Below are 27,297 nucleotides of genomic sequence, written 5' to 3' on the forward strand. Positions count from 1 at the left end.
CCCTGGCAAAAATGTCAAAGAGGGGGTAGTTCCGACTATACTTTTGGGATACATTCCCGGTTTACAGTGTCAAGATATCTCAAGATTGATCTCTTTATGTTATCACATCTCCTCTAAATACTTTCTCAAAGTTTAGATTACTAACTAACAGCAGTGTGTATCATGGTAAGTAATAAAAAAAAATCCAAACTTTTCTGTTTAAATTTTATGTGTTTATATTATTATAGTTTATCAGTTTATTATTATTATAGTTTAATATTATTTAAATGCGTATTATCAGTTAAATTTTACACGCTGGCAGGGTTCCACGGAGGAAAATTTAATAGAAATGGAGTTAGAACTGCTGGGCGATGGCAGCAGTGGCAGTGGTAATGGCAGGGGTGGTAGTGGCAGGGGCGGCAACGGCGAGGGCGGCAGCGGTGGCACCAGCAGCGGCGGCACCAGCAGCGGCGGCACCAGCAGCGGCGGCACCAGCATCGGTGGCACCAGCAGGGGTGGCACCAGCAAGGGTGGCACCGGCAAGGGTGGCACCGGCAGGGGTGGCACCAGCAAGGGTGGCACCGACAGGGGCGAAAAGAGCGAGAAAGAGAGGACTAGGAGAATACACTTTTGTCTTCAATTTTACCAGTTTAAAATTTTCAAATTATCAAATAAATTGCTTGTTGTAGTAGACGAAAATACTTTAAGAAGAAGTTCGGCAACAGGGGCGGACGAGGAAACAGAGGTGGCAGTGGTGGAGGAAACATGGGTGCTGGAATACACTACTACGGAAATGCAACCATTAATTATTATTATTATTATGGTTTATAATATAATCTTTAAATAAATGTTTAAATTAACAGGTTGTTTTTTTTTTTAGTACAAATAAAAATTCAGTTTTGCTTTCCTTGCATTTATTCCATTTCAAAACAAAATGTGCGATTTCAATTTTCCCAAAACTGGCGACGCAGCTTATCAACATAAAGTACGAGGGCCACTAGAAAAGTAATCCACCTAACCGTGAAAGAAACTATTGAAACGCACAAGCATTATTTTATCAAGTAGCGGCATCTTTATTTACCGAACCTCCAAAATGTCGCTAATTCTGATAATTACTTCTCAATTTTAAAAATTATTTGTGAGGGAAAATAAGCAAAAATTGTGCATATTGAAAATTTCGAAAAGTGTTTTACGCTGTTACCATAAACAGAATCAAAGCTGTCTGCTCATAAAAGGTTTCCACCCTCTGAAAAGTAATAATGTAATAATTAACTGGATGCGAAATGGGACAAATTTTACATGATGTAAAATTAAATTATCAAAAAATCTAAATCGTTTGATTCATAGCTAAGTAGGTTATTTTTCTAGTGTACCTCATATTATATAATTGTGTGCCTGATCAGCGCATATTTTAATAATTATTTATTTATATATTAATATTTATTTATTTATTGTTTTAATAGCTATAGCAATAATTTATTCCAAAATGGATTTGGAAATAATAATTGATCAAAAATGTGGTTCTTAGTTTCAAGTCGTAAGTGGACCAACGCTTTTTACGGTGCAGGCCCCCTGTAGTTCCGTGCATTCAAAAGTGATAAGAATGCGATTATTGTTGTTCTTAATGATATGAATTCGTAGAATTGTAAGGGATGCTTGGGAGGTCCGAATGGTTGGTGTATGTGAGGGCTTTTAGGGCGAGTGTGAAAGATGGGAAACATGTGTTAAAGATGAATGCCGAATGTCTGGATTTTTAGAAAATAAGTTAGTCTGTAACTGGCTTTTGTAGAGTAAAGTGAAATTAAAAGGTCCTGTTGAGAAAATCGTCGTTTAATTATCCTATAATCCTGACGTAATAAATTATAAACTATAACAATTTATCAGAAGTGGGATTGTGAAAAAAAAATTATTCGTGGAGACTTAGTTTGGTTTTATTAGTGTTAGTTTGTTAGTGGTCAAAGAAATAAAGGAAAATGACGGACGATAAGAATAAAGAAAGCCCGAAGGAAATCATTCCTCAATCAGGACAGGAATTTTTGAACTTAGAGACAATTTTACAATTAGTGAAGGCAGCGGTGAGCGAAGTGTTACAGGCTCAAACAGGGACAGTGGCGGCGGCGGCGGCGGTTGACCAGGAGGTAGCAGGGTCGCCAGACATACAGGAGTTGTCCAGAGATAAAGAGGCGTCGGGGACGCTGGGGTCGTCTGGAAACGGGGTGGTGTCGGAGACAAGTGGCCTGCAGAACAGTCTTCCGTTGGGCCGGGTGGAGGCGCCTGGGACGTCGAGAAACATGGGGTATTGCGTAATGCCCGATTTAACGAAAAGTTTACGCGTATTCAATGGAAAAGGAGGTGCATCAGACGCATTACAGTGGTTACAGGACATCAAAACCATGGCGGGACGTCAATTTTGGGGTGATGCAATTTTGTTGGAGGTGGCGCGTCAACACCTCGTAGATAGCGCGTTGTTGTGGTATCGATATCACCAGGATACCTTAACAACGTGGGCAGCGTTTGAGATGCGATTCCGCGAAAATTATACGGATCGAAGAACGCTCGCCGAAAGGTTCAGAGAGATGTCGGAGAGAAAACAAAGAACCAGTGAAAGCGCGGAAGATTATTTTTACGCAAAAATGGCGATGTGTCGCGATTTAAAATTGTCGTTCGCGGAAACAAAAGAAATGCTGCTCACTGGGTTGAAGTCCAGGGAAGTTGCGAGGTCTCTGCTGACCGTTCGACAAGACGATGAGTGGCAGCTTCTTCGTGATTTGAGGCACAATGAACGGTTGGATTTAATTTCGATTCCAGAAAGGAGAAAGTGTTTTTGCTGTGGAGCAGAGGGCCACATTTCTAAAAACTGTAACACTCCGAGAGTGGAAAATAACAACAGCAGGTGTTTTAAGTGCGGGAAAATGGGACACTTCGCGCGCGAGTGCCAACTACCGGGTCGCGATTCGCGAGAAAGGCAAGTAATAGGGCGAAACGAAAATCCGCAACGGGGTGCTACTGCAAAGGAAGTGGCGGCGCAAGTAAAGACAATAAATGCTCAGTCGGACAATCTGAAGTATTTTAAGGACGTGAAAATTAACGGGGTGGAAGTTAGGGGTTACGTGGACATGGGAGCGGAAGTTTGTGTCATCCGGGATGATTATGTACCCAAATTAAAACTTATGTGTGACTGAGACAAGAAGAAGGACGTTACGGGCTACGGCGGTGCAGTTACAAGTGTTTTAGGAGCCGCACAGGTGGATGTAGAAATCGACGGCATCAACGCCTAGGTCGAACTCCTGGTGGTGCCGTGGGAAACCCAGGAGATTCCAGTGATAATCGGGCATCCATACACCGAACAGCCGCACATCGAAATTGTAAAAACACCTCACGAACTTATAATAACAAAATGTGAAGAGAACGGTGCGAATAATGCTCCAAGAACGGTTTTGTGGGCGAGTGAGGCATCTGTAATTCGAAATAACTTCCTGGGGCACATCACAGTCAGGACACAGACACCAGAAAGTACCCTTTGTGTCGAAGGTGGACTACGCGAGTCGGGAGAGTGGGTACCACGATGTGTAATAAGCACAGACAGGAACGGTGACACGGTGTTACCCATTTTAAATATAAGTGGAAAGGACATAAAAATTGTTGAAAATCAAAGTGTTGTGCGAGGGGACGTGTGTCGAGAACATACACATCGGCGAGATGTTAACACGGAACCTATTGACGCGTGTGAAATCAACACTGATTTGGCCGGGAAAGACGCGGAAAAAGTGTTGAAACTTATAAATGATTATAGAGATTTAGTGGCCCGAAATGTTAAGCAAATTGGATGTACGAATCTAGTAGAAATGGATATTGAATTAACAGACGATAAACCAGTTGTCTATCGACCGTATCGTATGTCGTTTTCCGAAAAAGAACAAGTGCGAAATATAGTACGCGAATTGAAAGAGGCCGATACAATTGAAGAAATTGATTCTCCATTTGCAAGTCCGGTAATTCTCGTAAAGAAAAAGTCCGGGGAAGTGAGGATGTGTGTCGATTATCGAGCGCTCAATAAGAAAACAGTGAAACAGCACTACCCCTTGCCGTTAATCGACGATCAGCTGGATCGACTTCGGGGCCAAATCTACTTTACTTCAGTGGATCTGTCCATGGGATACCACCAGGTACCAATGTCGATGGACGTGCGAGGTAAGACGGCTTTCATTACCCCTGATGGGGTCTACTGTTTTAAGAGAATGAGTTTTGGGTTAGCGAATGCGCCCTCGCAGTTTCAAAGATTAATAAACATAGTTCTTGGGAATTTGCGATATGACACTGCGATGGCGTATTTGGACGATATTATTATTCCGTCCAAAACTGTAGAGGAAGGATTAGCTAAGTTAAAATTGTTATTTAATAGATTTAGATACGCGAACTTGACGTTAAATTTGCGAAAATGTTTTTTCTTTATGACAAAAATTTATTATTTGGGTTTTACAATTTCAAAAGAGGGTATTGAACCGGGAAGGGATAAACTTAAGGCAGTGGCTGAGTTTCCGGTACCTACAGACGTACACAAGGTCAGATCGTTTTTGGGGTTGGCTAGTTATTTCAGGCGTTTTGTCCGGAATTTTGCAATTATTGCCCGTCCTCTCAGTGACTTATTAAAAAAAGGAGGTAGTTTTAAATGGGGGGTAATACAGCAAAACGCGTTCGAATCGTTAAAGAAAGCGTTAATGAACAAACCAATCCTTTGCGTTTTCGACACGGGCGCCTATACAGAACTTCATACAGACGCGAGTTCAACGGGGTTAGGTGCCGTGCTTCTGCAGAAACAGAATGACGGAACATTGCGACCGGTGTCATTTTACAGCCGAAAAACGACACCCGAGGAAGCGAAATACCACAGCTATGAACTAGAATGCTTAGCAATTGTAGCGGCACTAGAGAAATTTCGCGTTTATTTGTTAGGGATTCATTTTGTAATTCGTACTGATTGTAACAGTTTAAAATTGTTGGCAAATAAAAAAGATATGCATCCAAGAATAGGGCGTTGGTTTATTAGGTTGTCAGAGTTTGATTATACCGTCGAGTACCACCGGGGCGAAAACAATAAAGTAGCAGACGCCCTTAGCCGAAATGCGGTAGAGGCTGGTCGGGCCGTGTCAGTGGGTGGACTTCCGGATGTCATGGGGATAAAGATAAACACGGATTGGGTAGCGGCATTACAGCGTACCTGTAATGAAACTAAAAGCGTTTTACAGAAATTAGAAGAGGGCGATCAGGCAACGCACTCTAAATTTACGTTATGCAATGGTCGCGTTTATCGGGTAAAAGATGGAAAGTGGCGATTGTATGTACCTGTCGATTTAAGATTTGATATAATTAGTAACGCTCATAGAGAACTTATGCATTTGGGAATAGATAAAACGTTGGACAAAATAAAAGAGAGCTACTATTTTCCAAAAATGCGGGAAGAGGTAGGAAAATATATCAATCGATGCATTAACTGTTTGTATAGTAAGACACCGCGGGGGAGGCAACCGGGAATGCTGCACCCGTTAGACAAAGGCAGTACTCCGTTTCAGGTGGTGCATATCGACCATTTGGGCCCTTTTCCGTCAAGTAAAACAGGAAACAAATACGTATGCGCTATTATAGACGGCTTTAGTAAGTACACAGTATTAAAAGCGCTGCCGGATGTAGGAGCCGAGGGAACTCTTAGTTTTTTGAAAGAATTCGTTTCTAATTATGGAAAGCCCAATAAAATAATTAGCGACAGAGGTACAGCGTTCATTTCGAAGTTGTTCGAAAAATTTTGCGGTGATTGTGAAATCCAACACATAAAAATTGCAACAGCAAGTCCTAGATCGAATGGACAAGTGGAGAAAGTAAACGACGTGATAATAACATGCCTAAGTACAAGCACGGATGACATAGAAGGTAGTGATTGGGACGAAAAATTAAGGGAAGTACAATGGGCTATTAATAATGCAACCCATTCGGTCACTAAAAGAACGCCTTTTAGTTTGGTCCGGACATACACGCGAGACGGGTTCACTAATAATCCGTTAGCAGCCGAAATACGCGATTTAAATACACGCTTAAATACGGAAGAAGAGCAAAATTTAGTTGCGGATCGGCTGAAAAGAAATGCGGATCGTATGTGCGCGAATTTTAATAAATCGCGGCGTCAGGCTAAGGTTTTCAAGCAAGGGGATTTGGTGTTGGTACGGGCTGAGGTACCGTCGACCGGCCAAAGTCGTAAATTGAGCCCTAAGTATCGAGGACCCTATGAGATTGTTAATTTATAGGGAATGATAGATATTTAGTGCAAGATATAGAAGGCGAACAACAAAGTAGTCGCTTTTATAAAGGAATTATTTCTGTAGACAGATTAAAATTAGTTAGTAATTTAGAGGAGTAATAATTAAGATAAAGTAGGTTGTACAAGTGGCGAACATAGAAATAACGTTTGGCAAACAAAATTATCTTCACTTAATCCTAATGATAATTCACTTTGGAAAATGACAAAATTATTAAAACATAAATCTTATGATATAGCGATACTTATCGCAAACTGCCCCCAGCAGAAACGACGGAACAAAAGGCGGACGCACTGGCGGCACAATACGCATCAGTACATAGAGCAGATCAAAATATTACTAACGATCAAAATGAATTTAAAAAGCAAGTTAAAGAGTTTATCAACCGAAATCGCGAGAACATAAAGTCACACCACAACTTATCACGAATTTTAACAAACCCAACCGAAATTGCAGTAATAATTAAAAAAATCCCCAATAACAAAGCTCCGGGGCTAGACGAAATCGAAAATAAAGTAATTAAAAATTTTTCACGTAAAGCCTTAGTAAAGTTAACAAGTTTAATTAATGCAATGTTCAAATTAAATCATTATCCCCAATCTTTTGAAAGATTAAAAATTTTTCAAATCTGGTAAAAACGCACAATTACCGAGTAGTTAGTTACAGACCGATTAGTTTAGTTCCTTGCATTTCCGAAATTTTCGAAAAGGTGATTCATTTAAGACTCAGCACAATTCTTCAAAAAATAAAACAATCATCGATTGCCCAGTTTGGATTTAGACCGAAACACAATACAACACAACAACTTGCCAGAACCGTCAATAATATACGGATTAATTACAATAAGAATAAAGTTGCCACAATGGCCTTACTTGATATTGAAAAAGCATTTGACCGCGTTTGGATCGACAGTTTAATATATAAAATGATCCAGTTCAAAATTGCGAAAAGTTTAATTTTATTAATTCGGGACGAGTCGAATTGGTTCCCAAATTCGGTAATTCTCTCTAATTATAGTCGAATTGATTCCCGGGGATGGTCGAATTGGTTCTCGTCGGTCAGGTAGGATTAAAGTATTATGATAACAGGAATGGCATTTTAAGTGTATGAATAAATTCACAAGTTCAAAAACGGAATATTGAGGTAAAATCCATAGCCGAATCTCGCTAAGTTGAAAAATGTTAAAATTGTTTGTGTAATTTGTCTCCATTTTGATGATTTAATAGGATAAAGGTGCACAGAATTTAAAACTGACGGATAATTTAGAGCAAATGATGTAACAACCGAACAAGAACTAGAACTCTAGAGCCAGAACCACAATTTTTGTTTGATACTTGACACATATCTAAGTTCTCTCAAGCTTTTTTCTCGGAGCACTTAGAACCCTATCTGTGAGAATTTAATCTTTAATGGCCAATGTAATCGCGAAAAAGGAAATGAAATGGCAAACGCAAATTAGTAAACTGAGAACCGGCAAAATAAGCTTATTTGCAGAACATTTTACGAAATTTACAGAGAGCTTTGGGCTTAAAAAATACCATTCTCAGTTTTTTAAATAACCAGTTAACCACAAATAAATGAAATTTGTTGTTGGATATCGTGCCAAAAAAACAATTATTTGAACATTTCTACCAGCTTTAAATCTAAAATATAAACATATCTTTGACTTAATCCCTTCTTTCTACCTGCTCATGCGGGAGCCAATTCGACCATCACCTTTTACAGAATTATACTTATAAAGATTAACGGGAATCAATTCAACCACGACCATTAATTCGTTCATATTTAACAAACCGGGAACTCCTAGTGCAATTAAAAAACACCCAATCGACGAGGAAATTAATTGGAGCTGGAGTCTCGCAAGGTTCAGTCTTAGGTCCGACCCTTTTTAATATTTTTATAAACGATATACCAATATTCGCGAAAACAAATACGGCGCTTTACGCAAACGACACCGCAGTATATGCGGTATATATATCATAACCAGTGTGAGGAAATTTTATGGGGTGGCCATGAGGCCACGACCGATCAGCTGACTCGTCGTAGCGCTCTCGCGATGTTCATATTTATCGATGAAATGGTCCGTTATAGCGCGTGCATTGGCGTAGTTTACTAGGGGTTTATACAATTAATGTTACCGATTGATTCGTCAGAAACGTTACGATTTGTATATTTTTTTAAAAAGGACTTTAAAGAAGGATTATTTAGTTATCTACAAAATGTGCTCGAGGTGAAATCGCAGCGTATTTCCCTTTGAAACGCGGTGTGATTGAAAACATTTCAAGGGCTAAAAATGGTAAATAATTAAAAAATATTAATGTCACACCAAAGAATACTTTGAAATGAATTACAATTTCGTAATCTAGTTCTACTGGGTCACTTTTATGCTTTTTAAATAAGTACATGAGATAAAAATGTTCTTTTGACTTTTTAGATATTATTAAAATTAACAGAGAGTTAGGGCGGTTAAAAGTAAAGGTATAATATTAATAGATAAGTGACATTAATTATTTTTTAATTATTTACGAATTACGATTTTTAGCTCTCGAAATGTTATCAAAGGCGATGAACACGCTTCAGAGGGAAATACGGTTCGGTTTCACCTCAGGCGCATTTTGCAGTAATTTTAAATTGCAATAACTTGGTGAGTCTTACAGATAACGAAATGATTCTTGCACTAAAAATTTATTTCAAGTATTAGCTTTATTTCGTCTCGATTATGTGGAAGTCTATCTTTTAAATTAAAAAACTTTCTCGTATCTCGAAAATTTCACTACACAATTATGCAACGTTACAAGAAAATGTAATTTTTTTGGTTTTCCTTTATCAAAACTCAACCTTGTTAAACTACGTATAAATCTGCGTTTATTGAAAATTTGTTTGCAAAAAAAACGGAGTTTCTAGCTTTATCCAGAAGGAAGATATGAGTATGTAAACGCAAAATGTGTCCAATTTTAGGTGTTTGCAAATTTTTAGCTAAAACGTCTTTTCAGCCCCTTCGCGGGGGTTGAAACAAAAAATTCTTTGTCTAAACATTTTTTAATACTCTTTCCTAACTTATATCTACAATGCAAGCTGTTCCACAACATTTCGATTTAAAGGTTTATCTGACTGCAAGCGCGCGCCCATGCACTAACCTTCGCCCATAAAATTTCCTCACACTGATCATAACACAACAATGCAGCTTAGGATAGTCTGCAGTAAAATGCAAATTAGTGTTTTATTCAGTACCAGCGTATTGCAACATCTGTTTATAAAAGCGTAAGAAGTGAGCAATAAACATCTTTACCCGAGAAAACACTAATTTACATTTTAGTGCAGACTAATTATCTTCTTGTCCTCAGCAGTATTGTTGTATGATGTATTATTTTAGTCAATCTTCACTATTTCAGTTGGAAGAGAGTACCTCGGGACGTACATTGACATACGTTTAAATTTTTTCAAAAACACTAAAGAAGCCCTTAAGAATATGTACTCGCTTATGAAAAGAAACAGTAAACTCTCGCCACAAAACAAAGTGTTAATGTACAAAACAATAATTCGACCAATTTTAACATACGCCACCCCCGGATGGTGTCATCTCTCGGATACTGCCTTTAAACTGCTGGAAGTTTTTCAAAATAAATGTTTAAGATTAGCTTTGAATGAAAGTCGCTATGCTAGAATGAATCAGCCACCAATCCAGTTGATTTAACGTCGGAAATCAAGGATCGACCTCTAGTTCGCTATGTGGTCCACGAAATTCCAAAACGCACTTTTTTGTAAATTTGTAAATATTTTATGTAAATAAGTAGGTTAGATTAAATTGGTTAAAATTTCACAAAATAAATATTTTCAAAAAGTACAAAACTACAGAACTGGGGAGACCTCTGGTCCACAGTCGCTCGCTTAGTTCAACCCATTAACGCCCGCCGTACCCATATGAGTACACCCATTAAATTCGTGACCACCGCCATCTTTCGTCAAAACCATTAAATGTTATTAAGCAGAAAGCTACTAGAGGTCCTGTAGAAGAATTCCCTCTAATTTCTCGTTGAAGTTTTTCGTTGCCGGTTTGTGTGTGTGTAAATAAAATAGTGCAATTCTATTAGACAGTAAGTATTTTTTTCATGTATTTATTTATCGGTTTTAGGAGCATGTTATAATTATTTAATTTTCTTATGTAATTGAAGGAAAGGTGTAATTTATATTTATTTTTTGTTCATTAGCCCCCTGTTATCGGTGACATCATAATTTCTTCGTAAAATTAAGTGTACTCGAGTGAGTACAATGGCCTAATCTGAAATAACTCCGTAATAAAACTGTTTAATAATTTTTTGCTTTTATTGTGCAGATATGAGTCGAGACAAGTTTTATGTCGATCCCGTCCATCATTTTGGGTATTACAATTTTCTACCAAAAGTTCTGGCGGAACTTGAAGATGACGACGACCTTTTTATGTTGCCACCATCAGTAGATCCTCCTACTGATGAAGAAGAATTGGACGAAAACGATATTTTTTCTCAAAACAAAATAATGAGAATCCATTCGCCACGAGATGATTATGACAGCAGTGACGAAGAACCATTGAGTCAAAAAAGAATTCGTCAGAGAAAATCGGCTAGGAAACGGAATTTACCGTCCGAATTGAAATGGAAAAAGAAGACACCATGTTACAACAACTGGAACAACGATGTACCGGAAGGTTTCAATGCCAATAAAGACAAAGTTTTTGAAGATCTACAAAATTTGAACCATGTTCCAATTTTTGAAACAATTTTTTATGAGTCTATTCTGCAACTCATTGTGAAACAATCGATTTTATATATAATGGACATCAATTTTCGATACCCACGGAAAAATTGAAGACATTTATTGGCATCCTTTTTCTGTTTGGCTACCACAGACTTCCTCAAGAAAGAATGTATTGGTCCACTGAGGAAGATTTAGGGGTCATCCATGTCCCGGAATAGATACCTAGAAATCAAGCAAAATCTGCATTTCGCAGATAATTCTAACATAGACACCACAGACAAGATGTTCTGTAACGAAGCGTTCGGAATTTTCCCAAGTCTTTAGCCTGCGCGGTCCAAACGCATCCCCCTCGAAACTTCGTCACGATGTTTACATTCGTGACCGGCCCGAAGATATAAAAGGCGAGCTCCGCATACGAGACTTCACACTAGCGGCTAGGTCCCGCCGGTCTACAAATTTTCCCTCTATCGAAATGTTGCGAGCGAGGTCGGAACAGTACGAACAGACCATAACGGACTTCCATTTCTGCTGGGCTGGTTAAGTCTAACGAGTTTTCTGAGTACTTCAAAAATAATTACATTAACAATCGGCATTGCTGGGCATAATGGAATAGTGGTTTTTATGGAAATATGTTGCGCGTGGCTGGGGCTTCGCCCCAGTTAACTAAAAGGAAACAAACCCCACTACCAATTAAACTCGAAAACGTGGAACTCGAAACGTGGAATAGTGTTTTTTTGTGGAGCTAGGGTGGCGTACAGTTCATAACCGGTGGACAGACAGAGCTCAATATTCGGACTGTTCCGACTCCACTCGCAACATTTCGACAGCGGGCATATTTGTAGACCGGCGGGACCTAGCCGCTTTTGACTTCACGAGGGTGGGAGTAGTGACCGAGCACTCGTAGTGAGAACACGTGTCGACTGCATGGCGCCAATTTCCGAGCAATCAAAGCTGGACGCGCTCTCATTGGAGCAAGTCCGGCAATTCTTTACGTACTTTGGGCAACGGCTCAAGTACCTGGAATCCGAGAAAGCGAAAACAACATCTAAAAATGACGAGGAGAATTTCGAAGCCCCGAAAAAGAAAGTCAAAGTTATCAATGAATGAATCGAAACCTACATCGATCGAAACCAAGAACAGGTTTAGTGAGCTAACCATGGACGTGGAAAACGAAATCAGTGACATCGACAACAACGATACCGACTACGAAAACAGCGACGAGGACACCGACAGTGAAAGTGTTAACGACGAAATGAAAACCCTAGAAAAAGGTAAAGAAAACGCCAAGAAGGAAAAAAGGAAAATGACTACACAACAATGGATCACGGAACAAGAAGAAAAAATGGCACACACCCCAATCACGATCAAAAAGAGAGAAGAATGGAGAACAGTGGAAAGAATAATGAAAGAAAAAAGAATAAATTACACAAAGGCAACAACGACCAGATTCGGCATCAGGGTTCAACCTCAGACAATTGAAGATTATAGAAACTTAAGGAGCTGGCTGGAGAAAGAAAACATCCAGATGACAACGCACACTTTGAGGGAAGAACGACCACTAAAAATAGTTGCGAAAGGAGTACCAACGGAATGGACCATAGAGGAAATAGAAGAAGACTTAAAAGAACAAGGATACCCCACTAGGAAAGTCGTAAGAATGATAAGCAGAAAAGGAACCGAATTACCCATGGTATTAATTGACATCGAAAGGAAATATAAATCACTATATAATATCCCAAAAATCATGGGAATAAACATTGAAATGGAAAGCTTACGAAGAAGAAACATAATTCAATGTCATCGATGCCAAGAATATGGACACGTGCAACGAAACTGCACTGCAGACTATAAGTGTCTCAAATGCGGAGAAGGTCATTCAACCCACTTGTGTGATAAGGAAAGAACCACCCCCGCAAAATGTGCCAATTGCGGTGGACCCCACCCTGCAAACTCAATAAAATGCCCCAAAAAACCAATGAAGAAACTCCCGGAGAAAATAACTGCGTGGAGAACACAACAAATCCACACCAAGTCCTTTGATGAAATACAAAAAGAGCAAAGAGAAGAAAGAAGAAGCGACAGAAAATCGGAAGAAAAAGAAAACAAAAACAACAAGCAGGAAAACAAGAAGAAAATTGTAACAGAACTGTCTGAATTACTACTCGAGATCGCCGAACTGAAACCCACTGATGAACAAACAAACAAAATTACATCGCGCATCGGACATATACTAAAACTATTGTAAAAACAAAAACAAAAAAAAAATGACTGGTCATAGAACATCATAAAAATCAAAGGAAAGGACTGATAAGGAAAAAGAAGATAGCAGTAAGAGAACAAAAGTTCTGATCTGCATTTCGCAAACAGATAACGAAAGTGAAGTGAAGAACGAGACTTCACTTGCTTACCGCGCCATAATACCGGTAAGTTGGGCCTGAGATCCGCACTAGGGGCTGCCGCCAAACCAGCTCACCTTCCCCGTACCCAGTTTTCCGTGCTGCGCAATATTACCAGCACACCATCCCCGTAGCCGCGAAATACTACCGGCATTTCCCCTCCGTACCCCGTTTTCCGTGCTGCGCCATACTACCAGCACACCATCCCCGTAGAGCTGCGAAACACCACCGGAGTTCGACCCACACGTAGGAGTAGAGGTTTATTTATTGATTTATTTATTTGTTTATTTATTTAATTGTTTATTTATTATTGGTTGAGAATAAACAGTTTATTTTGAATTCTCGCTCTTCTCTCTGACAAAGTCCCCCAAGTCCCCGACGAACCCTATACTCGACCGGCTACCCGGAAAGATCATTACACTTTAAATTGCGGCCCCTAATGGACATACTAAACAAGAATTTCAAAAAATGGAACGTCTTTCACAGTTATTTCTCAACTGATGAGGCTATGGTCAAATATTTTGGGCATCACCCATCCAAACAATTTATTCGAGGCAAGCCAGTTCGTTTTGGATATAAAAACTGGCTGCTCTGCAGTTCTAATGGCTTTTGTTACCACTTTGACACATATTATGGCAAAAGCGCAATGGAAAAAGCAGGAGATTCATTAGGCGCTAACATTGTACTAGACTTATTGAGACATATATAAAATCCAAGAGATCACATTGTATATTTCGATAATTATTTCACAACGATTCGTCTAATGTAGTTGCTGTGTGAAAAAGGTTTTCGAGCCACTGCAACAATCAGAGAAAATAGATTGAGAAATTGTCCCATTGAGAGTACAAAAGTTATGGCTAAACGTGAAAGAGGATTTTTTGAATATCGTTTTGAGGAATCCAATGAACTTTTACTTGTCCGGTGGGTGGATAATAATGTGGTGTCAATGATAACAAATCACGACAATTTTGAGCCAACAACAAAAATTAAAAGATGGTGTAATTCAAGAAAAGAAAACATAGAAGTTTTTATTTTACAACCACTGTTGTATAAAAATTATAATAACAGGATGGGAGGAGTTGATCTGAGCGATCAGTCAGTAAAGACTTACAGAATTTCAATTCGAGGAAAAAAGTGGTGGTGGGTGTTGTTCACGTATATGCTTGATCTAGCCATGACTAATTCGTGGAAATTGTCTCAGTTGATATCAGCCAACGAGAGCCAATTACAATTCACTAGGTACATTGTACGTCATTACTTGCGTAATTAGCAAACCAAAAATCAACGAAAACCCTCCACTATTCCAGCCAGCATTGTACAAGATAACGTTGGACATTTTCCTGAGAAACTAGAGAAACAACTGCGATGCGGTGTCTGTTATGCAAGAGTGAGGTGGTGTTGTAAGAAATGCAAAACAACACTTTGCATAGAAAGAAAATGTTTTGAAATGTATCATTCAAAAAAATAGTAACTGTTCATTTTTGCACGTATTCATCCGTTTTTATTACCGTATTTCCGTATTTTCCGTATTACGGTTTTTACATTTAAATATATTTTATTTACTTTTTTTTATTTAGTCTTACTTATTAAGCCCTAAACCGTAAAAGTGGTAAAAAGTTTTGCTGAAACGCAGTCGTATGTCAAATGGGCGTTAATGGGTTAAGTTAACTTAGGTAGGACGCGTAATTTATGGTACGGCGGGGTCAACAAAAAAAGAGTTTTTGTACTTCTTTCCCTTAGTTTAATGATAATTTTGTTATGCATGTTAGTTATAAGAAAATTCCATATTGTATTAATTAGTGTAAGGCGCCTTCAGCGCACCAATAATTGTTTGCACTACAGATTAAGCACGACTGTGCATGAACCAGTAAATTATAATTTGTAAATTAGGTTAAGATTTCTATGTTTGTAGGATTTCCGATCTTTTGTAATTGTTGTAATTGAATAAATGCTGTTGAATTGAATTGAACTGTGTTTCTTTTTGGAGAAGCTGAGCCAGGCTCACAGAAACTATAACACGTACGACCGCGATCTCGCTAATTATCAGGCCATAAAACATTTCAGATACATGATGGAAGGCCGATAGTTCGTGATCAGGACTGACCACAAGCCTCTTTACAGCAGACAAGTGTTTTGATAGTTGCATTTAACCAAAGCTTACAAAACTGAAAATAATTAAAAAACATAACTAAAATTTACTATAACAGATAATAAGTAAATTTGTGTTTTTATAATAAAATAATAGTAATAATTACTAAAATATTTTAGAAATGTTTTTTTCATTAATGGAGCACGATTAGTTGTAGATTTGTACATACTTTATGAATAGTATTAATATGTAAATATTATTGTAGTTATTAAGTAGGCATAAGTAAAACAGGTTCCTGAAATCGTTGAATTTGCGTATTATTGTTTTGTAAATATTACAGTTTTTGTAAGATTTGAAAAGTTAGTATTTATTATATTTTTCTACAGTTTACCTTTTCATTTTATTGAAACATTTTCCATTTTTTATTTTCATTAATAAAAATGTTTATTATCAGGATCTGTTTTATTTTTACTTTCTTTTCTCGCTCAGACAAAACAGGCTGAAACGAGCAAATGTTCTTTTTATGGTAAAAATAACCACATTCAAAGACTGTTGGATTACTACATACTACATAACCACCCAAACGGTTAGATACGTCAACAAATCCCCATGACGTCGTAAACACAACAGGGTTGAACAATAAAAACGTTATTAATTGTAGTATAATTAAGATCCTAACCATTATTACTCGTGTAAATAATAAAAAAGTGTTACCATTGTGGATTCAGGTTCAGAGGGATGTATACTAAAAGACGGGTTTTTGTCAGATTTGAAACCTAACAACAAATCTCAAAATTTTTATTAACAGCGGGAACAGTAAAAATTTCAGTTTTAGGTTTCGCGAAATTTAAAATTAAATTAGGGAACCTGACGAAAAATCGTCAAGCATATACTCAAGCAAGCAACATATGCTCATTTATTAGTATAAATACACTATTTTCGTAGTACTCGTATTAACCAATACAAATATATTTTCGATCTCATGTTAGTTTAAGCATAAAACGATTAGTTTTTGCCTAACTCTGTATCAATCTTATCCCAACTGGGAATTAGGAAAAAGAAAATTGCGTCCCCTGACAGGAAACAGAGTTGTACAATTTCGCCAGATCGTTAAGAAACAAAGTAAGAAAATATGAAAAATCAGTTAGTCAGCAAAAAATTAAGCAGTGCGCCATTTGATTGAGGGACTTGCTCCTGTCCAGCAACGATTTTTAAAAAGTCAATTAAGAGATTATAAATGTAAATCTAAGGCAAGAAATTTTACGTTTGAGAAAAAGGCTGACGCTATTGCTCGAACGTATAGGCTTCGCTCTAAAATGTTTATACTACCGTTAGAACGCACACTGAAGGCAATTCTTGGTAAAGTTTCTATACGACCGGACAGTTCAAATCATTTGATGTAAGTTCTCAGTTGGCGAGTAGTCTCAAATGAGAGGGACCGTATTTGTGTTCTCATTTTTGATAGATCCAAATACAGCCTCATTTGGACTATTTGCTGCATGAGGATAGTCATATAGGATCTGAGGACTGAAGAGGTTGCTGACCATGTTGCTATCTTCATGATTCGTGGTGTTTACAGACAGTGGAAGCAAGCTGTAGTTTTTGCCTTCTGTAAATCCGCAATGAAAGCCGGTAATATTGTTAGTTTCTACAAACAAATTCTTGTTGCAGCTACCGCAGTGGGGTTTATATCGTTGCCTGAGTTTGCGACATGGGTAGCAACAACATCAAGGTAATTATATAATATATAATTATTCCAAAAAAATGCGAGCTTCAGAAGATCAATGTGATTAAGGTTCCGCTTCCTGATAATAAATATCAAAGAGTGATTCCATTATTTGACCCACCTCATCTTTTGAAGGCATTCTGGAATGGTCTTTTAGAGTGTGAGTTTACCTATGTTGTAAGGAGGCACTAAAGCGGGGAGTTGCTACATTAATAGGGAAGTTCAAATTGAGCGAGAACAGGGTTTTTCGTCTGGTGCCAAAAATTTCGGCTCAACATGTGGACAAATTCAAAATTCGGAAAATAAAAGTAAAATTAGCGGCACAGGTCTCGAGTAGCTACAGTGATAAATGAGTTTGCCAGACTAGCAACCGGGAGGCTACCACCAGATGCTTACAACACCCCAAAAATTTTGTTGGAGATAAAACCAGATTTTCGACAGTGTCAGTGGAGGCTCTGGAGGACAGTCTGAAAAAAAAACTGCGAAGAAAGGTGACCCAAAATAGTTCTCAATCCAAGGCATGGATAGAAAGAAAACGATTTTTTAACAATCGAGCATTCCTCCCAAAAAACTGTGCTGAGGATCGCCCTCGTTCAAAGTGTTTGACGGGCTGGCAGCGAACTCTCGAAAGGGAGCAAACATGATTTTACAGTTTCGCGCTCACATTTGTCTTAGGATGTTTATATCGTCTCTCGGAAGCCTCAAACGCCGATGATACTGTACTTTGGAGTGTTTTGTTACCTACGAAAAAATGGTCATATCTGGAGTTTTTAAATCTAACCTTTTCGTCTCAAGTTCTTCTCAACAACTTGTAGATTTGTAGATATTTTGTTAAACAGTCATCTAACACAATTTGTGTCCCAGCCTACCCGATTCAGGAATAATCAACACCCATCTGTTCTGGACCTAACAATAACTTCAGATGAATGTTTAGATACTTTATTGTTACTATGCGAATGACCGAAACAAAATACAAACCGTCAAGCGTAGCGGAAAATGGGAGGGTCTACCAGTCGTTCGTAAATTATGAGATGCCTTTTTGTTATTTGTTATGTTGACTGTTGTTAAATAAATTAAATCGCCTAGTCAACTCCATAAACAAAATGTTTACTATTATCAGGAAGCATATATGTTAATTATGAATTTCAATTTGAAAGTGATTTTTAAATCCCGAAAACTTTTTAAAGTAAACAATTAGTAAAGAGAATTGTCTGTTACTCTCTTAAAAGATTATGTTATGTCTCCTCTGTAATTACTTAGTTTACTCCTACAGCAACTTTCTAACACATTATAATGGTATTAATACAACGAACGATAAAAATAAGATTAGTTTCTTAAACACAAGTGACTGATTGTAGATAAGAGTTTTTACTGTATAAAGTTGATTTTAAGGGTTTAAGGGTGATTTTACCCTTATCCCACTCTCACAAAGTCAGTTGTTCTACGTCTGATAACAGATAGGAGGTGTCACTTACTTCGAAACAATGTATGATAAATAGTGTCCTGAATTAATAAAAAATTTTATTAAAAAAGAAAACTTGGGGCCCGTAATTCCTGTTTATTGCTACATAAGACGTGTCGCAAAAGTATTAAAAATTGCTGAAAACACCATAAAAATATTATAAAAGAAAATTTTGAAGATGAGAAGGCACCCCATAACACTCAAACGAAAAAGAAGAAAAAAACTGAAAATGTTTGTAATTCTTAAAAAATAGATCTTACACAAACTATATACAACATGATCAAAAAAAATACCTATGTAACAATTAAGGGATTAAAAGAAGTATTGGAGAAAAAACACATCTACCAAAGCAGTTGGTCTAGTCTAAGAAAACTTTTGTTCTTTATTGGTATGTATTTTGTTAAGTATCTTGTTAAGTATACGTAATGTATTTTTTTGTTTTAATAAGATTTAATAAGTTAGTTAAGAAAATTAATAGAGATAATTTACAAAATACAATTTACAAAATCTTAATTCGCCTGCTATAAACCTAATATGCACACCTAGGTGTAATATGAGTAAGCATATACGTGTAATATAACATATTTTTGTTTTTTTTTTCAGGGTTTCAATATAAAAGAGACTGCAGTCGACGAGCTCTGTGTGAGAAACCACAAATTGTTCCGAAAAGATTACATTTTTGGAAGAAATACAAGGAGTATAAAGCAATGAATTTATATGACTTTGTATTTCTCGATCTTTACCAAAGGAAGAAATCGTAATTCCTCGCGAGATGATTCATTCAAGTTGTAAGCGGCTAAATTCGTATGGGCAGTTCAATTACAAGAGAAAAAAAGTGAAATAAAACTAACGAGAGCGGCGAGTTTGGGGTGGTTCTTACCTTTTGGCGTCTTATGGAAAAATCTTCGCCGGCCGGCTTGTTCCTTCGGAGAAAAACCACGAAGCGGAACGAACTACCAGATGCGCTTTTAAAAACCAAGAACTCAACACCCACTTCTTCAAGGTCACACGCGCGCCACCACTTAAAACTAAAAAAACACCCTTTGCGAATCGCGCATGACCGCGGGAGAAATTCAAAATAAATAAACAAAAATTCTCTGAGCCCATACTAAATTAAACTAAATTCTAACATACCGCCCACCTAAAAGGCTCCGCGTTTTACGAAACCGTAGGAACAGGTAAAGGGCAAAGCTTTACCACTGGGCGCTTGAGCGTACCCTGGGAGGAACGTACTGTGGCAACTCTGACGACCCCATCTGCACCAGGATGCACCGCGACGCTTCTTCCAAACTGCCATCGTAAAGGAGATAGGCATTCATTTTTAACAATCACTAAAGTATCAGGAACGATTGGTTTTGAAGAAGTATTCCACTTACTTCGTTGCTGAAGAGTGTGTAAATATTCCTGATGCCATCGTGACCAGAAATCTTGGTGCAGACGTTGGACTAATTGCCAGCGCGTTAATCGATTTATTTTCAATGACGATAAGTCTGAATCAGGAGGTGCGCTAAGAGGTTCTAACGTCAAGAAATGGCCAGGGGTTAAAACTGAGAGGTCGTTTGGATCGGCGTTAACCGGGCAAAGAGGACGCGAATTAAGTACTGACTCAATTTGAGTTAGAACCGTATACAATTCTTCGAATGTGAGGATTTGCTCTCCTATAAGACGATGTAAATGGGTTTTGACCGACTTAATGCCGGCCTCCCAAATCCCTCCAAAGTGAGGGGCTGATGGGGGGTTAAAATGCCACCGAAGACGTTCACGTTCTGCGGCTGATTTCATATGACGATTAAGCTCGCGATAGGCACCAACGAAATCAGTACCGCAATCTGAATAAATATAAGAACAACGTCCTCGACGAGCCACGAATCGCCGTAAAGCGGCCAAAAACGCTTCTGTGGATAAATCCGACACTAATTCGATATGAATAGCTTTAGTACTAAAGCATAGAAATACACGAATATAGGCCTTCTGCGACTTTGAGCCTCGAGTTCTACCTAAAATGATTTTAAAAGGACCACCATAATCCACTCCAACACACGAAAAAGGCTTGATTTGAGAAATACGCAGCGACGGTAAATCTCCCATTGGAGGTTGAGGAGAACGAGGGTTCAAACGCCAACAGCGTAAACAACGAGAAATTATTTTCGAAATAAGTTTTTTAGCCCCCAATATCCAAAATCTCTGAGACAATAGGAAATGGAGGGTATGAGTGCCGGGGTGAAAATACCGAATGTGCATATCCTCAACAATTAGCTCGGTTAAACGATGTCCACGAGGAAGTAACATCGGATGTTTAGCATCGAAAGAAATACCAGAGTGTTTGAGGCGACCACCTACACGTAAAATCCCTTGAGGATCTACAAAGGGCGCCAATTTTCTGAAGGGTTTGGAACAAGATTCCAGATTTTTAACTTCCGAGGCGAATACTTGTTGTTGGACATGTTTAACGAGCAGGGTCAATGCGTAGTTTATTTCATCCTCACTTAAGGCCTCAAAATTTCGAGTTTTAGTTTTAAGATTTTTGACAAACCGTAGCCACACTGCGATAATGCGTAATATTTTTCGAAGAGAAGAGAAAGTACTCAATATGCGATCAAAAAAAACTTTCTTCTGTTTAAAGAATTAAGACAACCTTGCGTTGTTCTTCTACCATTATCGAGTCATTTTCCAAATCTGGTATCTCCGATTTACCTACGACCAAATCAAAATTGCGTAACCAAGTGGGCCCCGCCCACCATAGCAGGTGCTGCAGGAGATGCATTGGACTTAAACCACGAGACGCGCAATCGGCGGGGTTGTCATCCGACGAAACGTGATGCCAAGTAGCAGTAGGTGCTAACGATTGAATAAGAGCAACCCTATTGCTAACAAATACCTTCCAAAGGTGAGGAGACGATTGAATCCACGAAAGGGCTATGGTAGAGTCGGACCACGCGTAAACTTGTTCAATCTCTATGACACCTTTAAACGTGGTAAGGGTGTAATCTATTAACTTGGCCAATAAAACTGCCGCACATAACTCTAGACGCGGAATGGAAATTTTCTTCAACGGCGCTACCTTTGACTTTGCACAAATGAGACGAATTTCTATTGCATGGGTAACTGAGACGCTTCGTAAATAGACCACTGCGGCGTAACCAGACTCACTAGCATCGCAGAAACCATGAAGAGTACACAACCGAACTTTTTCTACGATAATTTTTCTGGAAAGTTGCAAAGTCGCTAATTGGGGAAGTTCCGAACAAAATTGCGTCCAACTCGAAATAATGTCGTCAGGAGGCAAGTCAACCCAAGACAACTTCAAAGTCCATAGATAATGAATTAAATGTTTTGCGTAAAAAGTTAAAGGAGCCAAAAACCCAATAGGGTCGAATATGCGAGCCAATTCAGACAAAAGCGATCGTTTGGAGCAAGGACGATTGAACGGTTGAATACTATAAGAAAAACTATCGTTACGCGGGTTCCATTGCAGTCCCAAAACTTTAAAGAAAAACTCTGATTCACTATTGAACGCAAGAGCTTGATCTAATTGATGTGAAAGAGGAATTTTGTTTAAAACGGTAGGGTCATTGCTAGACCACTTTCTTAATTCGAAACCTGCAGTACTGAGCAAGTCAATTAGTTCATCCCGCAAATTATGAGCTTCAGCAATCGAAGAGCAACCTGTAATAATGTCATCGATATAAACATCGTTAACCAGGACTTCGGAAGCGAGAGGAAATCGAGTTTTTTCCAGAGATGCAAGTTCGCCTAATGTGCAAATTGCCAAAAAGGGAGAAGACGACACTCCGTAGGTAACGGTATTTAACTGATATTCCTGAACGGGTTCCTGTGGGGAGTTTCTCCACAAAATTTTCTGAAATTTGCGATGTTCAGGAAGAATCAAAATTTGACGATACATCTGTCGTATATCTGCGGTGAACACGATGGGATGAACTCTAAAGCGTGAAAGAATAGTCAAAATGTCCTTTTGAAGTTTTGGACCTACAAATAAACTATCATTGAGAGATTTGCCTTCTGACGAAGGACAGGAGGCATCGAAAACTACGCGAAGTTTTGCGCTAGGACTACCAGCCTTTATAACACAGTGGTGGGGAATATAATATCCATCCGACGAATTTCCATTTGTAAGGAGCTGCATGTGGCCAAGATCTAAATATTCGTTCATAAAGGCCTTATAGTCTTCGTAAAGCAAGGGGTTTTTAATGAGACGACGCTCGATTGACTGAAGTCTCCGAAATGCGTTAGCGAACGAACCGGGAAAAATAGGATCGTCTTCTTTAAACAACATGGGAACGACAAATCGACCAGAATTATTTCGATAAAATAGCGACGCAAAGTTATTTTCTGCTAATTTATCTTCGGGTGGCAAAGTAGCATCCAAAGGTAAATTAGGCTCTTCAATTTCCCAAAATTGTTTGACGATGTTTTCGAGAGGTATTGTATCGAATGATTCGATTGTTGCGCAAAAAAAGGTGTGGTGAAGAACTGTGCTTCCTATGCGTATTTGACCGAAATTGACCCATAAGAATCCAACTAAATTTTGTGTTCATAGCGGTGAGAACGTCCGAATTTCCGAGAAGGCGACCAGATTCTAAGATAAGAGGAAAAATATCCGCTCCCAATAACATGTCAATACCACGAGAAAGATTAAATTGACTGTCCGCTAATGTCAAATTCATTAGGTTGGTCCAACCGGAAGTTGAGAATGATACGCTTGGCATATCATCGCAAATTTTGTCAAGAAGAATTGCGTTAATTGAAAAACGAATAGATGGCTCATTTTTCGATCGAAGAGTGCATGAAACCTCTTTTGAAGCCTTATCATTCTTGCCTCCCAAGCCTTTAATTATAAAGGTCGAGGTTTTGCGTGATAATCCTAAGCGCTATGCACAATTTTTTGTAATGAAATTCGCTTGACTAGCGCTATCTAAGAGGATGCGAACTTCTTGGAACTGTCCTAACGAATCCTGGACTTCAACTACAGCGGTAGACAACAATACAGACTGCGACGGAATCAAATTAGTGAGCGAATTAATGCGAGTAGGCGAATCTAGCGATTTAGTGGAAGTATCTATTGGAGCGATTGGATTTTCCGAAATTGTTGCGGGTTTGGACTGAGTTGAGAGCGTATTCGAACTAACAAAATGCAAAAGAGAGTGATGGCGTTGATGACAGTCTCGACAAGTCGACGACGAGTTGCGATTGCGCAACAAATGTTTAGCACCAAGACAATTAAGACACCACTGTTTCCACTTTACTATTTCATAACGAGATTGTGGTGATTTTGCGAGAAATGTGGGACATTTATAGATGAGATGATCGCGATTGCATAAGGCACATTTGGAGTTTTCCGAATTTACAAGGAATACCGAACCTTGTCGAGGTTTAGCAGGAAAAGAAACAATTTTTGGAACCTTTTGCGTTAATTTCGACGTATTTGGAGTGACATTTTGAGAAATATTGTCCGAGGCTTGCGACATTAATAGCAAAAATTCACTTAGCGATTTAAAAGTTGGGACAGCGGTTGGCGAATCTTGACCGAGTTCGAAACGACTAACTAACGACGAGCAAAGCCTTTTCAACAACATATTAAATAACACAAAATCCCAACTTTCGACTGGAAATTGTAACATTTTTAATGCCGCCAAATTTTCCTCAAATGTGGACAACAATGTTCTAAGTTGCGACGATGTATAATTCTCTGTCAACGAAGGAACATTTTCGATTTGGTTCCAATAGTGCGTCGCAAGCAATCTCTTGTTGTCGTATCTTTTAACGAGAGCATCGTATGCGATTTGATAATTAGTGCCTACCATAGGAATACGACTAACAATTGATAGTGGCTCCTCACTAAGAGACGAAATTAAATAACTGAATTTTTCTACGTCTGACAACGACCCATTCTTATGAATTGTTGAGTTGAACATGTCCAAAAATGTTTTCCACGTTTTTAATTCTACGCTAAATTTATACAACTCCAACCGAGGCAATTGAATGTGATCTTTATTAGTGGTTTCAGACTGATTTGACTGCGAACGTTCAAAGGTTGGCTTTGATTTAAAAACGCGCTCGAACACCATATGAACAAAATAATAATCATTATCAAATGCAGCCTGAATTTCTTTTTCTTAGGTTAACGCCTCATCACTGTTTGCCAACGTAATAATTATTGTGTTATGATATTGATAAAAATCCCCGTATATGCGTTCAATACATTTATAGCGAGCCTTAAATTCAGGATAAGAACTTTCGTGAAGCGCTTCTTGACGATCAGCCACCTCCGCTACCTTTTTTAACTCGTTCATTTGCGTAATAGCGGTCTCCCGAAGAGCACTACATTTTTTAATGGATTTAGGGGCCATATTCAAATCCTGGATTTCAAATACGAAATAAAAATAAATCGATTTAACAATTCGAAACAACAACGAAAAGAGTGAGAAAAAGCGATAACCCGAAAGCAAAAACCCAGCGATAAAGCGAGATAACCAATACCTGTTCTAGGACGCGACAAATTGAACCGAAAAACTGTAAATACGAAACGACGAAACAAGCTCAGAGAATTTACCCATACGAATTTGCGAATTGAAACGAATTTAAACTAACAACAATGGTTCCGAATGCACTTTGCATCCGGCTCGAAGGCCCAAAAAAAATGTAAGCGGCTAAATTCGTATGGGCAGTTCAATTACAAGAGAAAAAAAGTAAAATAAAACTAACGAGAGCGGCGAGCTTGGGGTGGTTCTTACCTTTTGGCGTCTTATGGAAAAATCTTCGCCGGCCGGCTTGTTTTTTCAGAGAAAAACCACGAAGCGGAACGAACTACCAGATGCGCTTTTAAAAACCAAGAACTCAACACCCACTTCTTCAAGATCACACGCGCGCCACCACTTAAAACTAAAAAACCACCCTTTGCGAATCGCGCATGACCGCGGGAGAAATTCAGAATAAATAAACAAAAATTCTCTGAGCCCAAACTAAATTAAACTAAATTCTAACACAAGTCGTGCCGAAGTACTAACGTGGGGAGTGGCAAAAAATACCTACAAGTGGGCCGTAATCCGTCACAAATTGCACGAGTTTATGCAGAAAAGTTTCCTAAGGGTATACACAGGAAAACATTCACTTCGCTCATTGAACATGTAGCAGTCATTGGAATTCTTGACCAAAAAAAAACCAATTTGCGAAAATCCTCCAGGGACTCATGACATAAACTAAGCAATTGTGTTAAACATGGTAGGAAACAATCCCCATTTGAGTGTTAGAGAACTAACGAATGCAACAGAAATTATTAATCATAGTGTCAGGCAAATTTTAAAAAAACATAAATTTCATCCTGTTCACCTCGAATTGCACCAAAAGCTTTATGGGCAAGATTTTGAAAACCTTCAAAGCTAGTAAATTCCGAAATTAGAAATAAACCACCGAATGAAGAAATTTTCATCGACGATGTATTAAAATGTATTAGAAGAAACGTCCACAAAACTAGGCGAAAAACTTTACCGGCCATTCCAAAGAGTAGAAAAGCACTAATTGAGTATTTGAAGAATCTGGATCCCAAAATATAAAAATAGGAAAATTTTGTGCCGAATGTAAAAAACAGGAAAGAAATTTTATTTTTTCCTTGTTTTACCAATTTAATTTTATTATATAAATCCGAAAAAATACATATTGACTGAATTTTCAAATATTGTACAATTTTTTTTATTAGATGTTCACTGTACGTACGTTATCGCGAAGAAATTCTTACGCCTTTTATTGAAAAACTTCACGATGATGAATTACGAGAAGGTTTGTTTCAATAAGATGGTGCAACAGTGCATTGCAAGCAGAAACTTTAAACTTTCTGAGAACGTTTTTAGATGACAGAATAATTAGCACGAATACAGCAAATGATTATCCCCCAAGATCATGTGATTTAACGCCTTGCGACTTCTATCTTTGGCCATGCATTAAAAATTAAATTTTTGTTACACCAATTCCAACTATTGATGAATTAAGACGACGCATTCAACAGAAAACTGATGAAATTTACGAAAATCCACTTGAACTGAGTAATGTGTTAAACAGTATTCGAAGGTGTTGTGTTATGTGTGTTGAGCAACAAGGAAGATATTTCCAACAGTTTTTATAGTTAATAAATAAATATTTTTACGAAAATGTGTTATTCTTTAATTGTCAAAAAGTAAGGTTATGAAATCTTTCAATTTGACAAGTAAGTGCATGAATCATAGACATACAAAACAATTGTTTTTTAATTTCAAAGCACTCTAGTTTTTTTTAAGGATGTGGCTATTTATACATACTGTATGTATACGCAATTGGCTATTTATACATACAGTATGTATACGCAATTGGCTATTTATACATACAGTATGTATACGCAATTGGCTATTTATACATACTGTATGTATAAGAAATTGGCTATTTATACATACAATATGTATAAGAAATTGGCTATTTATAGTTACGTATAACGCAGATAGAAAAGTAGAATATTGATTGTGACCATCTATGAATGCCATCCTCAACTAAAATGTTTGCCTCCACTATATCCATTAAAGTGCCCCTTCTTCTTGTTAATACTTCTGTTTAACATA

At 38.1% G+C, this 27,297-nt stretch overlaps 2 protein-coding genes across 2 annotated transcripts; one reads left to right on the forward strand and one right to left on the reverse strand.

Annotated features, from left to right (window-relative positions):
• The first annotated feature begins 328 nt into the window (after positions 1–328).
• Positions 329–826, forward strand: LOC135266770 (keratin, type I cytoskeletal 9-like). The gene has a single exon (XM_064358030.1). The coding sequence runs from the start codon at positions 329–331 to the stop codon at positions 824–826; it is 498 nt and encodes a 165-aa protein (XP_064214100.1).
• Positions 827–21,311: 20,485 nt separating this feature from the next.
• On the reverse strand, positions 21,312–22,988 carry LOC135266772 (uncharacterized). Its single transcript, XM_064358031.1, has one exon. It carries the CDS (start codon positions 22,986–22,988, stop codon positions 21,312–21,314), a length of 1,677 nt encoding a protein of 558 aa, XP_064214101.1.
• Positions 22,989–27,297: the final 4,309 nt, after the last annotated feature.

This window comes from Tribolium castaneum, chromosome 7 (assembly GCF_031307605.1).
Source record: "Tribolium castaneum strain GA2 chromosome 7, icTriCast1.1, whole genome shotgun sequence".
NCBI classification, from domain to species: domain Eukaryota; kingdom Metazoa; phylum Arthropoda; class Insecta; order Coleoptera; family Tenebrionidae; genus Tribolium; species Tribolium castaneum.

Bases quoted from the DNA above. Each gene is read 5' to 3' on its own strand.
- LOC135266770 (XM_064358030.1), top strand. From the start codon at position 329: ATGGAGTTAGAACTGCTGGGCGATGGCAGCAGTGGCAGTGGTAATGGC.
- LOC135266772 (XM_064358031.1), bottom strand. From the start codon at position 22,988: ATGTTGTTTAAAGAAGACGATCCTATTTTTCCCGGTTCGTTCGCTAAC.